Source organism: Colossoma macropomum, unplaced genomic scaffold (genome assembly GCF_904425465.1).
Source record: "Colossoma macropomum unplaced genomic scaffold, Colossoma_macropomum, whole genome shotgun sequence".
Lineage (NCBI taxonomy): Eukaryota > Metazoa > Chordata > Actinopteri > Characiformes > Serrasalmidae > Colossoma > Colossoma macropomum.
Genome location: NW_023494801.1, coordinates 17,045,153 through 17,061,868, shown reverse-complemented (window position 1 = coordinate 17,061,868; position 16,716 = coordinate 17,045,153). Strand labels below are relative to the sequence as shown.

At 37.8% G+C, this 16,716-nt stretch overlaps 2 protein-coding genes across 4 annotated transcripts; one reads left to right on the top strand and one right to left on the bottom strand.

The window, feature by feature from the left end:
• Positions 1–8,262: 8,262 nt before the first annotated feature.
• Positions 8,263–9,437, bottom strand: fahd1 (fumarylacetoacetate hydrolase domain containing 1). The gene has a single exon (XM_036589645.1). It carries the CDS (start codon positions 9,081–9,083, stop codon positions 8,424–8,426), a length of 660 nt encoding a protein of 219 aa, XP_036445538.1. The 5' UTR covers positions 9,084–9,437; the 3' UTR covers positions 8,263–8,423.
• LOC118821168 (hydroxyacylglutathione hydrolase, mitochondrial) lies at positions 8,434–16,197 on the top strand. Of its 3 annotated transcripts, XM_036589644.1 has the most exons (10): positions 10,550–10,658; positions 10,778–10,947; positions 11,785–11,960; positions 12,042–12,106; positions 12,257–12,374; positions 12,941–13,049; positions 13,328–13,431; positions 13,655–13,756; positions 13,829–13,908; positions 14,933–16,197. In XM_036589644.1, the coding sequence occupies exons 3-10, from the start codon at positions 11,856–11,858 to the stop codon at positions 15,030–15,032; spliced, it is 783 nt and encodes a 260-aa protein (XP_036445537.1). In that variant the 5' UTR covers positions 10,550–10,658; positions 10,778–10,947; positions 11,785–11,855; the 3' UTR covers positions 15,033–16,197. The 3 variants fall into 3 exon arrangements, with proteins under 3 accessions (XP_036445536.1, XP_036445535.1, XP_036445537.1); XM_036589643.1 differs by lacking the exons at positions 10,550–10,658; positions 10,778–10,947 and adding an exon at positions 8,434–8,526; XM_036589642.1 differs by lacking the exon at positions 10,778–10,947 and having other exon boundaries at positions 10,514–10,658.
• The last annotated feature ends 519 nt before the right edge of the window (positions 16,198–16,716 follow it).

Sequence of the window (16,716 nt, the reverse complement as noted above, 5' to 3'; positions counted from 1 at the left end):
CTTAGATTGGAGTTCTTAATGTGGACATAGCACCAACTACTATCTCTTTCATTAATTCCACACTGACCTGTTTCCTGGTTTAACAAGCACATTTGTGTCTCCTGTTCTGAAATATATAAGCAACTGACCATGGCTGTCAACTGCAGCAGCTTGTGTACTTAATCTATCCACCTTCCACTGTGGAACGATATAATCAATACTTGCAACCGTTAAACAGGGTATGATATATGGTGGTATGACCACTTAAGCAGGAATAAGCAGGAGTAAAAGAAAGATTATTGTGAAACATATAAAAAATTTAATCTATACAATTTATACTAAAAAATAAAGGGTTCTTTGGAGCAATAATATGTCAAAGGACCATAGATCAGTGGATGGTTCTTTAAAGAACTGCTTTTGTTAATGAGATGTGTGAGCGTGAAAACCCTTTATAAAGTTCAAAGAACCTCCACATGATGTCAAGGTTCTCTACCAATTAGAGGTTTTTCTTCCACAACCATACCAAGAACCAATTAGTGGGTGATTTGCATTCATCCTCCATTTACTGTCTTTTTGACATCTCCTCTAACTTATTCAAGTTATTCATTAAGGAAGCTTTGATGTTACCACATTGCAAGTGGTTACTCCCTATTTTCTACATTTGCCCATTTGCCTGTAATGACAGAATCCTTGTTGTCATTTAACCACATGTAAAAGGCGTTTGGTAGCGTGTCCTGTTATCTGTATATCAGTCAGAGACAGATGAGTAAATCAATGGCAGTGGCAGTAAAACGTGAATATAGATGAAGTGAATATGGAACGGAAGAGGGGGAGGACAGGCGATTATGCCTTAAATTTACCATGTTTGACGACCCAGTGGGATGAATTTTCCACAGGGCATCTCGTAAGCATTCACGTTACACGCCCTTATATTCATCCCAGAAACATCTGTAAATACACTAAATGATCTCCACGTGCTGCAAAGGCAGACCATGTAGCTGTGCACCCGTAAATGCTACCTGATGCTCGTTGCAGAGAAAGCTGGCTTGGATATGTATAATATCCAGTGCTGAAAGGTGCTTATTTGAGTCTGGCCTTGCAAATCAGACTGAAATGTACACTACATGAGTTGACCCCTTAAATGGCCAGGGCCCACCAGCAGGCCCAAAGTTTATTACACACTTCTATAATCTAAAAATATCTCAGCCAGTTTGCATTGACATCCCTGTAGTTACTAAACACTAAGCCTTAGTATGTAATAAGCTTGGCATTTTAAGGGGTTAAGGGGGATTCAATTTTTTTGTCTACATAGAATTATCGATATGTCTATGTAACTTAGTTACTGATCTGTAAACTAAGTCAATCAGGGTGATTTGATGTGAAGCGCACCGACTCGGATTACAGTGGTGGTGATGGGAACCAGGGGTCACAATATCTACAACACAAATATAGCCACTACAATCCAAAACCAGTGGTGAACCTACATGTTCTTTTTATGTATAATGTGTTTTATGTATAATGCTGATAATAGTAAAAAAGTAAAAAATCTAAAAAAATATTTTCTTTGGGCGCTATTTTGCCTTATGTATGTGTTTCTCTGCAAAAATAAAACAAAATAAAAATTTTATGCTAAAACTGTTGCAAAACTATTGTAAAATAATGTCTCAGGCATCAGGGGTGTACGTGTAACCACTTTAATTTGCTGTGAGGGAGCTTTCAGAGGCTTTAAATGCTTTAGATGTCTGGGTTCCTATGTGAACAATTCTGACTCAGTAAGTTGTTAAAATGAGCTACAAGTGTGAAATAATTTCCATAAAATTAGAATCTTTGTTATCACCTTCGGCTGTCATATCTTTAGTTTGACACTGGATTTTCTGAATTCGGGAAGTTCCATCCATTTTCAACAATTTCTTATGTAAACAGTCATTCAGAGTGGTTTATCTAGAGAAACTATTCACAGTGATGGTAATAAGAGCCAGACACCTCAAGTACTTAATGTTTCTAAAAGCTACTTCACAGAAAGTTATTATGTATAATATAAAAACTTGTTTTTTCAGATTCACCACTGTTTTATCAACATTACATATAAGCCTCAGAAGACACATGTAGGTTCACCGTTCTTGACTTTTCTGATGTTTTATTGTGTTTTAAATGTTATTTCAGCTTTACTTCTAGTGTATTATATACTCAGCTAAAGGTAATTACTTACCCTTTGAGATGGTGATTTGGGCTATCAAAATATCCTACCTATAGTTTTACTTCTGGTAGCCTTTTCTGATGAGGTGAATTGGCCTATCAAGATATCACACTACTTGTAATATTGTCTGATAAGGTCATTTAAGCTATGAAAATTTTGTTTACAATTTTATATAGAGTTTTATCTTTAAATATGCACTACGCTAAGACATTTCAACACTGGCTGTATCCTACAGGAACAACAAATTGAAGCAAAACTATGGGCCTCGTTCACCGATGTTTTTTGAGTTTTTTCTTAAATTTGTTCTTGAGAAAGGCCCTAAGAAAACGTTTACATCAGATTCATGACGTTCTTAAAGTGCAGAATTGTTCACACCTTTGTGCTCTTCAGTGAGTGTAGATTTTGTTCGTACCTAAGAACAAATCCCAAATAAGAAAACATTGGTGAATGTCAGAATCTTTGTGAAAACTGTGCAAGTGGGTTTTAAAAAGAAATTTCTTCTTAAGCACAGTTGGAGAATGAGGCCCAGTGTCTTTTTGTCCTATACAGCGTAGTGGTATGAGACTGTATGGTGAGGTGTGCGCTGCTTGCTGAACACAACTAATCACTGTGACATTTGTCAAGACTTCCTCCTGACAGTGGTTGGTCCACACAGTGTCACAGTCGCCTGTGTCACTGCACAGAGCTTCTAGCAGAGCTTCAATTTACTTTTATCTGTGCTTTAAAGTATACTGCAAGCCAGTTCTGGACTACATCTTCCATTCAATGCTGAATCCCCACTCAGAATGCTGTGTAGTCCAGGGCTGGTCTTAATCCCTGTGCTGAAAACCCATCGTAATGTTTACTGGGCACTAAACCATCACTCCATGCTCAACTGAAGGTGTACTTAGGCCTTGATTAGGCCAATTATCCAACTTATCCTATTTTTATGTTCACAACGAGCAGTGCCCCCAATTTAATGCATGCCATCAGTTCCCCCCACTGCGGGATTCTTGCCCTTATAAAAATGGCCCCAAGATGTGTTCAGTTACAGATGGAGAATAGAGCCTGATGGGGGAGATGGGGATGGTTCTGTAGGCATATGGCAGACTAATCAGGGCCAGGCAGGGAAGAGGAAGGAGGAACACTAAGGGATCTGCTGGAGGGAATACTTGATTTGTGGGATTATTGTGTTAAAGAGGCTCTTTCTCACCAAACTAGTAAATGGAAGACGAATGGAAGAGCTCTCTGAGTTTTCTGGAAAATCACTAGATTAAGATGCATTAGTACATACACTAATCCACTGTTAATAACTCATCCAATGTGACTTAAACTTCAAATTACATTAACAGAGTTAAACCAACTATTACTATTTTACTTTATCATTATTATTGTTATTATTAGTAGTAGTATTATTAGTATTATTAATGTTGCATACTCTTGGTGATATTATGAACCATATCTTACATTTCTTTTATTGTTTTGTTGTTTTTTTTTTCTTAATTTTATTCCATATGTATATTGTTATTTTATGACTTTTTCTATACATGCTCACTATCTGCTCACAGCTAGAAAAGTTATATCACATTTGCTCTGAAAAAAGAGCTGCTCTATTACTAAGAATAGCTGGTTAAATACTACAAGACGTTTTCCCTTACGTGTTTTCTAGTTTGGTTAATGTAGGTGCTTCCACTGCAGCTCAGAATTCCACCTTACATTCTACTCTGTATTTCCAGCTCATATCCTGCTTTCACAATTTCCATTGGCAGTCTGCTCAGCTATTTATTTGTCCCACAGTTTTAACAAAACAGACTGTTATTAATGCGTATGACATGTTTACTTGATTACATGTTCATCATATTCACATATTCACAAGCTGCAATCAATCATGTGGAAAAATATCTTTGCAGACTTTGAAAAACTGAAAATATGTATCTGGAAAAGAATGGTAGCTGTAATAAAGGCAAAGAGTGGACATGTTAAATGCTGAAAATGTGATAAATGTAGTTGTTGAGAGTCTGTGTAAATTTGTAATCTGTTAAATACATGTTTTCTGCTTTGCTCTTAATTGTTATTTTGACTGTAAATAAAGTCAATGAAAGTTTGTCTTTTTTACAGTACTGTAAGTAAGTAAATAAGAAAAAGAAAGCAAAAAAAACCAACAGTGCTTCTGTAGGCATACTTTGACCTGCTGAAGGCTGGATCAGCTTTTTTTATCTATACAGATCACTTGAAGTCAAGCTGTACAATACATTCTCAAATTGTGAAAGAGAATCAGTGCACCACACACAGCATTGGCCTAATATCTGATGAATTCTTTCATGTCAGAGTTTCTGTGTGATTGGTATTGACAGCTGCACAGCAATCCAATCTCTGTCAAAGAGCCAAAGGTTTCTCTCTGTGGATTCTGACAAATCATGCTTTTGAAGAGCTGGAGTGAATTGGACTCATTTCAGCTAATGCAACAGGCCTACAGCAGTCAAAATATGTGAATCCCCACCCTGAATTTCATAAAACAAAACAAAAAAAGTTATGCCTAATACTTTCTTAGTTCAATGGACGTACACAATTAGTATGGCTATCATTACAACTGTACAAAGGCAGTGCAATACTCATTATCACTGAACTTCAAATGTTTCGTAACCTTACCCTCGAACTGCCTGTTTCACTGTGCTGGTGGGAAATAACACCTGTCAGAACAACACAATGCTGTGAAACAGTAGCCTAGAATTAGAGTGCAAGGAAACATAAACAGGGTGATAACTAGACTTTCCAAACTTAATCCTGAGTAACTGAACCTGGATGAATCCTGACTGTACAGTTCATTTGAGCCAAATGTGAAAAAGACACCCACAATTAACAATGACTGCAGAATAGCCTGTGATTGGTCAAATTAAAAGTTCCTCTGAGGAAGCTGTGCTGAAAGCCTGGTGAATCATGGCACACTTGGGAACTCTAGCAGGTCGAACATGGCGCATCGGATTACGCATGGCATGACATATAACCAGTGATGGGGTGATGGATCTTGGAGACAGAGAGGCTGAGATCAGATGTGTAACTGAACCTGGAGCAGATGTTCACCAGACTTAGACGTAAATACACCCTGAGAGGAAGCACAGCAGCACAAGCTTAATTTACAGTACAAGAGATGCAAGACCAAGCCTGGGTCCAAATTTATGACCAGGATTAGGACTAAGAATACAGTCTTCCATACGCAGCAAATGACATGAGGCCTAAAGTTTATAGAAGACATTGCAACAAATGTATTGTTTCAAGTTCTTTAGCTGGAGCCAAAAGCCATTATGGAGTTAAAGGAATGGGAACAAAACTTTGTAGTTGGATTCCTGAAGTGATTCTCACAGCTAAGGCCCATGGTTTAAATTAAATACTGGGATGAAAATGCGCATGAAGCAAAAACAGCTGAGGCCAAAAGGGCAACAAGGCCTTAAAAGCACTGGAACTGACACAAATAATACAGTTTATATGAGTCTGAAAATCTGCCTTCACTTTAAAATGCTTTTAAATGTGTGAATAACTAAGATACCACATTGACTGTCAACCAGGTAAAACCCTCAAACTGTTAAAATTGATGAAGATTTCTTGACTCTGTACTTTCATCCCTGAACTGAACCCTGTATGTATTTGATGCTGAATTGCACTGCCCTCTTGTGGTCACATCATTCTCTCAGTTATCCCAACACACTGAAATCCTGCTCCACACAGGCTATCCTGAAGGCAGATAAGTCCTGAGTTGAGGTTAAAGTAGAAACAGATTTTTCAATATTTGTGTGTTATGATGTAAACAAAATCATTCAGAGTGGTTTGATGTGAAATGTTCCATCCTAGAGAAATTTAACCAAGAAGACAGAATTGCTCATAGCAGCGGTGAAAAGAACCAGATGTTTGAAGTGTTTAGAGTCTGTAAAAGCTACCTCACAGAAAACTATTACGTGAAATGGTAATGGAATAAAATGTTGCCTAATACCTGAGACATTGTTCTACAATAGGTCTGAGGTAAGGTTTTGGCTTAAAATGTTTTTTTTTTTATCTATTCATGGCGGAGAGGTTTGTACGGGTGTTGTAAGGCAAAGAGTCCCGCTAAAAAACTTTTCCACTATTTATAAATGCTGTAAAGAAATCTGGGTCAGTACGTTTCGCTACAATTAAGCAGTTCACATCACACTGAATGACCTTGTTTACATCTCAACAATTGACTTATTTTTTAAAGTGCTGTACAAATAAAGATAAACTGAAAGGTTGAATCCAAGCACTCAGTCGTATATTCAGACTGCACGTTTATCCTATTATTAGCTTATATGTAGGCCTAACTGTTGTGGAGTTTGGGCAATATGTCATCTACATTGGTATGCCATTATACTGTCATATTGCTTTTCAGTTAGAGATATATCTTCAACAGATAGTGAGCATTATATCAATAATATAACACTATAAATTAGCAGAATTCCTGATGCTATTTGTTTTTAGCTTTAGTTCTATTTTGCATGCTTTTCTCATGGTATCCAACCTGACAGTTAACAGCTGTGTATCATTTACTGTGTAAAAGCACATTTTCTCTTAGAAAATGTGGCTTGTGTCTGGTTAATGTTTACAATACTGCATAAAGCTCCCTTTGGTGACATTTTAAGAGAAAAAAATAGAACAAAAGGCAAAAACGCAAGCAAAACAAGTTATGTCAAATTAGTGAGACATTCTTTTTGCAGATACAACCAGCACTGTACAGGAATGGGTCTATTAACTTTATTAACAAACTTAAACATGGTCTGCTACCATGACACAGTCATATATTGATATACCATACCATAATATGTTATGGTACTCGAAAATATCATGGTACTGAATTTTATCAATATTGCCCAGAAATACTTGATACCACCATAATCCATAAGGGTGTAATACTTTCAAAAAAGTTTCGAAAAAAGAAAAAACTGTAAAAAAATGCAAAACTCTTTCGCTCCTACGATTATTGATCTGTAGAATTAACATTTTTAAACATAGAAAATATCAAAAGTAGAAATTAATCCTGACCTCAGAATAGACTGATATGAAACATGTATCGTTATAGCTCTGGTAATCTGGCAGACAAAGTATAAACACATTCATGATCATTACTGAAGATTAGGCATGCACTGGAACAGGAACTGTGGGCCGATGCCAATATCCAGTATTTTTCATGTAAACATCTGCTGATGTTGATGCATAAACATTTATAAAATGTAGCAACAGCAACCACATCTACCTGCATTTGTTTCACAGATAAATGCAACTTTTATTTCCCAAGTAAAATGAATAAAATGCAGACATTTTAGCATAAAAGCCCAGCACTGCCGAAGTAGTATATAATAAATGTGTCATTAAAGGGAAACTCCACCGATCTTTTCAAAAATTCTCTATAATTAAATAATTAAGATGTAAACAAAATCATTCAGAGTGGTTTGGTGTAAAATGCTCTGTTCTAGAGAAACAGTTAGAATTGTTCACAGTGGTGCTGACAGGAACCAGACATCCACACAGAACGTTATTAGATGAAATAGTAATGAGCACGCTGCCTGATGTCTGAGACATGGTTTTATGATCGTTTTGTAATAAAGTTTTGGCTTAAAATGTAGTTTAACCCATTCATGGCGGAGGGACACGTGCAGGGCATTGTGAGGCAAAATATTCCCAGAAGAAAATGTTTTTCTTTCAGATTTATGACTAACTTACCATCAACTTTACATATAAAAACTCAGAAAAAAAGTAGGATTACTGATGGTTTTAATGGTAAATAAAATCGCTATATTTGAGTTGTAGACATGGAGACCCCTGGTTTCTATCACCACCACTGTAAACAAATCAGGGTGTAAGTTTCTCTACAACGAACCATTTTACATCACATTACTCTGAAAGACTCGGTTTACATCTTAAAGAATTAATTATTCACAAATTTTGAAAAAATGGTGGAATTTACCTTTAAATAGGGGGTTTGATATATCGATCAAATCTAGACATCACTCCCGATACTAAGAGTTTTAATCAATTATCTGCTGATTGCGATATCATTTCATAATATTCCATCCCTGCTGTAGAAAAACCAGAAACCCAGAAGCTTGAATTAAAAATTGAACTTTTAATTAAAATCGAGACACACACACGGAAACTACACCGCAATGCCTTTTGTAAAACCTGAGGAGATTAATTCGCAACGCACAGCAGTGAATCACACGGCCGCTGATTCAGCCTCATTTCTTCACCTCTTCACTTCTGGGCGTCACCAGGTTTTGCCGATTTTAAAAGTCATGGTGACGATGCCGTCAATGCCAGCCTGCAGCTCATCGTGCTCCTGCACGGCGGAGACTCCTTTGGGTGTCCCGGTGAGTATGAGGTCTCCCTCCTCCAGCGAAATGACCTCGCTGATGTAGCTGATCAGGTAGGGGATGGAGAAGATCATCTGAGAAGTGCTGCCGTTCTGCCGCTCGACGTCGTTCACTTTGAGCCACAGCGTGACGTTGGCCGGGTCCGGTAGGCGCTCCTTGGGGATGAACTCGCTGACCGGACAGGACGTGTCGAAAGCCTTAGCCAGGGTCCAGGGCAGGCCTTTGGACTTGCACTCGTCCTGGATGTCCCGGGCCGTCATGTCCAGGCACAGGGCGTATCCGGCGACGTGCTCCATGGCCGAGCTCTGAGGAATAGCCGTGCCCGCTTTTCCGACCACCACCCCCAGCTCCACCTCATGGTGCAGGCTGGAGCAGTAGCGCGGCACCAGGATCGGCGAGCCCTCCTTAACGTAGGCTGACGGCGGCTTGAGGAAGAGCACGGGCTCGCTGGGCACGGCGTTCCTCAGCTCTTTAGCGTGCTCCGCGTAGTTTCTCCCCACGCAGACAATCTTCCTCCCCCATTCCCAAAAACGAGCTATGTTTCTCGCGGTCATGCTGAACTAAGACCCGCGTTTGAACTGTTAACTTACAGCCGCGATAAACGGACAAAGTTTCCCCAGCAGTTCAATGACCTTTCAAACTGCCCCTAACACAGTACGGAGCGCGGTCACTGACAAAAAAAGGATGCAGTTTATGTCAGGAAAACATGGTAACCCGAGAAACGTTTTGTGCAAAATGATTCGGTTCAGCTGTTGGTTACCGTTTTAGTCCGTTCGATGTATTTGGAAGACATTTATTTTGAATTAAGACTGTTTAGGGCTCTGTTCGGAATCGCTACCGGCTCTGTCGCTACATGTCAGCCATTTCTGTGGCTGTGTTCCAATTCTCAAACGTACCCGAGACTCCCTAAATAGTTCATAGTGGGTGTGTCTCGAGACCAAGAAGGTAAACCTGACTGAAAAAAAACAGAGATGGAGTTTCTGATATAAATATAAGTAGCTGTCATCATTACTTTTTAAAAAAGTAACCAAGTAATGCTGCTTAAAATTTGCATGAGCTACATAAAGAAGGGATGTTATTGCTAATTTTTCATATGTCAGGACATCACTCTCACACATCCCACAAGCTTCGCGTTTTGTAGGTCAATCGTATTTTAATATTTACAGTTATACAGGGTGTCCCAAAAAAATTGACATCATTTCGTAGTCTAATAACATAGCCAATTCCCCCTCAAATGATCTCAAATTTTAACAAAATGTAAATGTTAATTTAACAAAATTTTTAATGTTGAAGAATGGCGCTCACTAGAAATGAAAAGGCATTTTATGTGTTAGAATATGCTCAAACACAGTTAAACAAGAGTGTACAGCATGAATTTTTGAGAAAATTCAATAAAAATGCACCAACTGGAAAGCAGATTTGGACATGGCACAAAAAATTCAAAGAGGAAGGCTGTCTGTGCAGGGCAAAGGGATCTGGACGACCACCAGTATCGGAAGATATTACATTTGTGAAGCTTTGTGAAATCGGTTATAAATTTCTTGTTCGAATTTTGATAAATAAATCTTGTATTGTTCAACATGAAGCCTATTTAATTTCGTTTGCCCAGGACATGTAGTTACTCAGATATTCACGTCTCAAATTATGTCAATTTTTTTTGGGACACCCTGTACTTGTTAGCAAAATAGCAACATCATGTTGTCATATTCGTAGCTACTGTGCTTGTTCGGTTCACAAACGTTCCAGCTTTAAGTGATTTTAAGTTGTTATCAAATTTTTCTTTATGGTGAATTGAATGGCGATTTAAAATATTTTGAACATAGCCAGCAGGTCTGCGCTCTTCCTCTCCGTAGGGCACAGTGAGCGAGTAGAGGAGTGAACCATTTGGAACACGCGTGCTACAGACTCACTTGACTTCATTGATTACGCTAGACACTCCCCCGCCTCTGATTGGTCAGTGCTAGGGTTAAGGTTAAAAGTGGGCCGGGCTGTGTCTCAAACCGAATATTCTACTTCCTCCGTATTCTGTTGCAGTTTTGCGAGCAGCAGCGGTGTTGCTATGTTATTCAGGTCACTGGTAGCGAGTGCCTGCACTCTCGGTGTATTTGGAGCTGCAACGTATAAATTCGGTACGTTTTTATAAGGCCAATATTAAGTCTTTTATATGTACGGGCACAGAATGACACCGTAAGTAAGCTGTTTTAATCTGTTCGCGCTGACACGAGTCCTTTGGTCTTTATTTGGCTAGTGTTTTGGCCAAACGGCAGAGGAGTTGTCCCAAACAGACGAAGAGCGAGGGCGCTTACTAGAGGCATTTTCGAGTGGTCCTGAGTCCCATGTAACTTCAACGTAGGCGAATATATTCTGTCAGTAAACTTTGAGCAAGTAGTTTTGTAATCGAACTGGTCTTCATCAACAGTAAGTTAACTACCACAGTAGCACAAAATTAGCAAATCTTACTTTTGGTTGGTGCGTCTTGCAAAGTGTTCAGATATTAAATCGAGGGAGTACTTCCTCGTTCACTCCTAACTTACACATTATCAATGGTGCCTTTATATAGTCGAGCGTCTTTGGGGCGTTATCACGTTGGCCTGGTTACAAATTTGAAGGCCTAGATACTTAAATAGGTTCTTCAAGGGTCCACCATTAAAGGGAATGGTTCTGTTTAGTTCTGTGTAGAACCATTTGCTTAAAGGATTCTTTGCATGATGAAATTGTTCTTCAGATAGATGGAGAATGTGTTGTATGCAGTTCTACATAGAACCTTTTGAAAATGGTTGTACTATTGTGACAAGCTTGACATTATGACAATAGCAGAACCCTTTTTGGTGCTATATAGAACCGTTTTTAAAAATGTTCCATATATAACCACATACAACACATTCCCCATCAATCTGAAGAATCATTTCACCATGCAAAGAAGCACAAAAGCATGAAATTGTTCTATATAGAACTTATGGTTCTAAATAGAACCATTACCTTTACTAAAGAACCCTTAAAAAACATATTAATTGTGTAAAAAAAGTGCCTTTAACCCAAAACTAGGTGTGTACAGACTCTATCACATTATAAGCTTGCAATTAAGTCTGCACACGTACTGTTGAGCACTAAATAGTTCACACTAGTCACACTACATGACTGCAGGTCATTAGATGCTCTGATAGCTTAGGAATGTTAACTCAGGTAGGCTTCATAGTAAAAGCTGTGCTGGCATTAGACTTAAAACAATGTATGTATTATCATGTTTCTTTTCAGCCCCTACTAAGGTTCAAGCAGCCTTCTTTCATTCGATTGTAAGGAAATCCTCTCTTGTGGAGCAGTCCGACATGAGGATAGAGCTACTGCCCGCCCTGACTGATAACTACATGTACCTCCTCATTGACGAGGACACAAAAGAAGCTGCCATTGTTGACCCAGTAGAACCTAATAAGGTAAAATAATTTTACATTTTCTGCAGTAAAATTATGAATTGTCTTATGAATGCAGTAATTGTCATTTATTTGTGTAATCAGGTAGTAGAAGCAGTTAAGAAGCATGGTGTGAAGCTCAAAACCGTCCTAACCACACATCATCACTGGTGAGAGGCTTTGATTTATTGATGAATTAGAAGACCTTTACAACATACCTTTCTAGATTATTCTGAACAAAGATCATGTCCAAATGTAATGCAGACGTTATTCTGAATCCAAAGAGATATTCTAGTTATTTATCCTGGCTTTGTTGATAGGGACCATGCTGGTGGCAATGAGAAACTGGTGAAGTTGGTTTCAGGGCTGACGGTATACGGAGGTGATGACAGGGTTGGAGCCTTGACTAAAAAAGTGACGCATTACAACACTTTCAAAGTAAGTCCTCTGTTATACACTTACACACTACACTTATACACTGTAGTGTAGTACTTAATACATAAGGAAGTGGGAATGTGCTCTTTGCACTTATGATTGTAACCAAAAAAAAGTTTTTTATACAATTTACATGTAATTACATAATTACATATTTAATTACATATATAATTAGTTTATTGCATATTTATTAAACACAATGAATTACATTTACATTCTGTATAGACAGCTTCTAGTCTGCATTTCAAATTGTTCTGATGTCAAGAAACAACAAAAACATTGAAAAAAAGTGATTTCTTCTTTCCAGATACAACAATAACTTTTCAAATTATAATAAAATATCTTCTCATCTTTTATGATCACAAATGTGACACTGATTACAAGTATAGTATTCACACTTTTGACAGAATTTCTCTTTTCCTTTCAATGAAAGACGAGTGAGGACAAAATATAATATCGATTTACAACATGGTTTTGTTATCCCAGATGATATCTGCAGTTTCTGATGGTTGAAATTACATAGCTTTGACAGTTAAATTCACTATGATAACTGCTTGTTGTCTGTTTAGGTGGGCTCACTTAATGTGAAGTGCTTGTTTACACCGTGCCACACCACTGGACACATCTGCTACTTTGTGACAAAAGAAAACAGCTCTGAACCCCCTGCTGTGTTCACAGGTATGACACAATCATATGACGTAATGAGACATGCTTCAACAATCACTTCGGAAAAAAATATTTGACACTAATATTAGACAACATTATAATAACACAGTAACAGATACCTATATGGTTAGGATATAATCTGGGTCTCATTTCATTAAGGTTCTACATTTAATAAATGAAATTACATTAAATTAGATTGGAGTTTTCTCGGTTGAAAAGAAGTCTCTTACTTCAGTAGTCACTGTCTGTGTACTGCAACATCACTGTTATATTTTGCTCACTGTGTGTAGGTGACACCCTGTTTGTAGCTGGCTGTGGGAAGTTTTTTGAGGGTACTGCTGAAGAGATGTACAAAGCTCTGATAGACATTCTAGGGCGACTTCCTCCTGAAACGGTAATGTCTATGCACATCACTCATGTCTATGGGAATCATTCTGTCACTATCAGACATTTTATGAGTATAGCAATTTTCAGCCTAGTACTTTAAACATTTCTGTACTTTTCAGGACTTACAGCATTGCTATGCAGTATTATTGTCATATTTTGTATCAAATATCACACTTATAATAAAAGGTTCTGTGTCAGCAGTGGAGTCACATGGTCTGCTTGTGTTTCAGCGCGTGTACTGCGGTCATGAGTACACCATCAACAATCTGAAATTTGCACGCCACGTTGAGCCAGACAATGAGGCTATCAGGAAAAAACTGGCATGGGCTAAGGTAATTTATCATGTTGCCTTTCTATTATTTATACTGTAGTATATTTTTCTAACCTTGTGTTTTATTCATTAGGAGAAATATGACAACGGAGAGCCCACCATTCCTTCAACTGTGGCTGATGAGTTCACATTCAACCCATTCATGAGAGTGAGGTATTAAAATACAAGTCCACCTGCACTTAATGCTGACTCACACTGTGTGATGCAATATAGTTTCTAACCGGGGGTGGGGTAGTAGAGTGTTTGAGTGGTTTGAAATTGATAGGCTTCTTTTAGATGCCTTTTTTAAAGGAATAATTCAGCAAAAAAATTAATGTACACAATTCTCCCCGTACCCAGATATTGATGTCCAATTTATGCCCCTGGAGCTACAAAGCTAACATTGTAAATAAACTCTAGAAGTCAATAGTCACCCTAAACTTTCCTGTAAATAAGTCAACAAAACTTCTCTTAACCTACCTAAACCTCATCTAGGTGTTCAGTAAGGTTTTCCAGACTTGTCAGTATAGTTTAATACACAGTATGACTGATTTATGAGTTATAAAAACAAACAAAATGCTTGGAGCAGCTAGTATAGACAGCAGGTGTTGCACTGAATTCCAACTGTACATAACGGTGGGTTTTAAGAAGAAATTTCTTCGTAGAAACAGAAATAGCAAACATGATCTAGTGTCCATATGCCTCCGAAGGAGAGAAGGGTTCTGTAAGGAAGTCATAATTTGGCACAACACCTGTGTCCTAAGCCACATATGGGTGGCCTTAATGAAGATCTGGGTGCAGTTTGAGTGTGTTAAAATAGTATAGGATTTTTTTTTTTTTTTGAGGCAACATTAGCCTTGTATCTCTGGCACTAAACTATAGATGCTAAAATTTAGACATCAAACATGTTTTGGCTAATCAACTACATCTGGGTTAAGTGGAAAAATCAATTTTTTTACCAAACCATTGCATTAAGTGAAGTGCTGCAATTATAAGTGAATTGCATTAAGTGAAGTGCTGCTCATTTTAAAGCTTAGCAGTTTTTAAAGAAAAATAATGGGTCAATATTGGACAGTACTCAAGGTTTCGTATCGGAATCGAAAAAGAAAAAGTGATATTGTACCTAATCCTAATTGATTGTAATAAAATTTCCAGATGTGTTTTACACTCCTAATCATGTTGTCACTTTTTGCTGTAGAGAGAAGTCAGTTCAGGAGCATGCTGGGACAAGCGATCCCATAGAGACCATGAGGAGCATCCGTAAGGAGAAGGACGGCTTCAAAGTGCCCAAAGACTGAGTTTACACTGGTGTGGAGCTCATGCTGTCTTAAGGATAACTACCACTACTATGCGTCTTAGTGCACTTCATGCTCTTTTGAAGGAAAACTAGCAGAGACTAGGCTGCACAACAGGCAATAGATATATTAATGTCAATCCAAAATTCGTAAACACTCCTATAGGGGTAAAGATTTGATTTGAATGTTCGTTTGGCATGTGGTCAGCTTGTCCACAATGAGCACTACAAGAAAGGGTGGCGACACTCCAGTCTTGGAAGGCTACAGCACTCTGGTTATGTGTTTTCATTACTCTGACTGCCTGATTCCACTTATCAAACTAATCTAGTGATCAACTAGTTATCAAATGAATATGTGAATTGAACTGGAAGTGTTATAGTAGAAAAAAACATGAAACTGTGTTCCACTGTGGCCCCTCATGACTGGAGTTAGATTTGGATTAGTGTTTATGTGGTAGAAGACTTGTTTTCAAATAGAAATGGCACGAAAGCTAGCAGATAAAACACATTACGCATCCATTTTCTAAGTTTAAGATACGTATCACTGGCACCTGTAGAATCTGTGAGGAATACAAGCATAGGTGCTCAGTTTTGAGTTCTTGCTTTGATAACATTCAGTTTGGCATTTTTTGGAAAGACTTCTATATTTGTTCCGGCTGACTGCAACATGTATAGCTGTGGTGAGTATAAGGTGAAATGTATTTAAATCAGAAACCTGCCAGGTGAGTGACTGACAGCCATATTTATGTTGTGGTTTTGAGAGCAGGGATTATTAATTACTAAAGTTATGTCTTAATGTGCAATGTTTTTTTATTTTGTAAATTGAAGAGAAGTATTTTTAAGAATATGAGAACGTTACACTATTTGTGGTGTAAGAGAAAGATTATATATGAGACTTACAGATCTCCAAATATTACTAGCATGTCCAGATATGAAATACTCATATCTCAGTAATACTGCTTTTAATTTCATATTTAGGGTTGCTTGTAGATCTCTTTATTTTGAGTTCGTTTAGAGCCGTTCTGCTTCAGCATTGTGCAATCGTTTGAGCAGTTTACATGCTAATTTCCAGTAATTATTTTAGCCAGTCTTGCACTTTCTATCCTCAGAAGCAACAGAATGATGATTGTATTTCACCGTGTCCAATAAAGCACACGAGAAAGTCAAAAGCTTCTGTCCATTTTCTCTATCACCTTCCTTACATCACTGGCTAGCAATATTAATATCTTTCTTCTATGTTTTTTTATGTTAAAGGGAAGTTGCACCCATGGTAAAAAAAAATGTCTGCTTAAACTGGAATTCTGCTTTAAAAAAACAAAAAAAAAACATATACATAAAAAACCTTAAGATATAAAGAGAGTCCTTCATAGTGGTTTGGTATGAAATGCTCCGTTCTATTACAGAAACATAATTGTTCACGGTGGGGGTGGTGGAAGAGTTTAATGCCTCTAAAAGCTCCTTCACTGAAAGTTGTTACACATAATGGCTACAAATGCTTTGTCTGATGTCAGACCCATTGTTTTAGAATAGTTTTGTGATTAGGTTCTGGCCTAAAATCTATCTTAGTAATTTAAAAAAAAAGTGAATTTATGGCAGAGGGACAAAATAGTCCCCCAGAAGACCTTATTTGTTCAGATTTACCACTATTCTAGAATCAGAAACATAAAAACTCAGAAGACATACGCAAG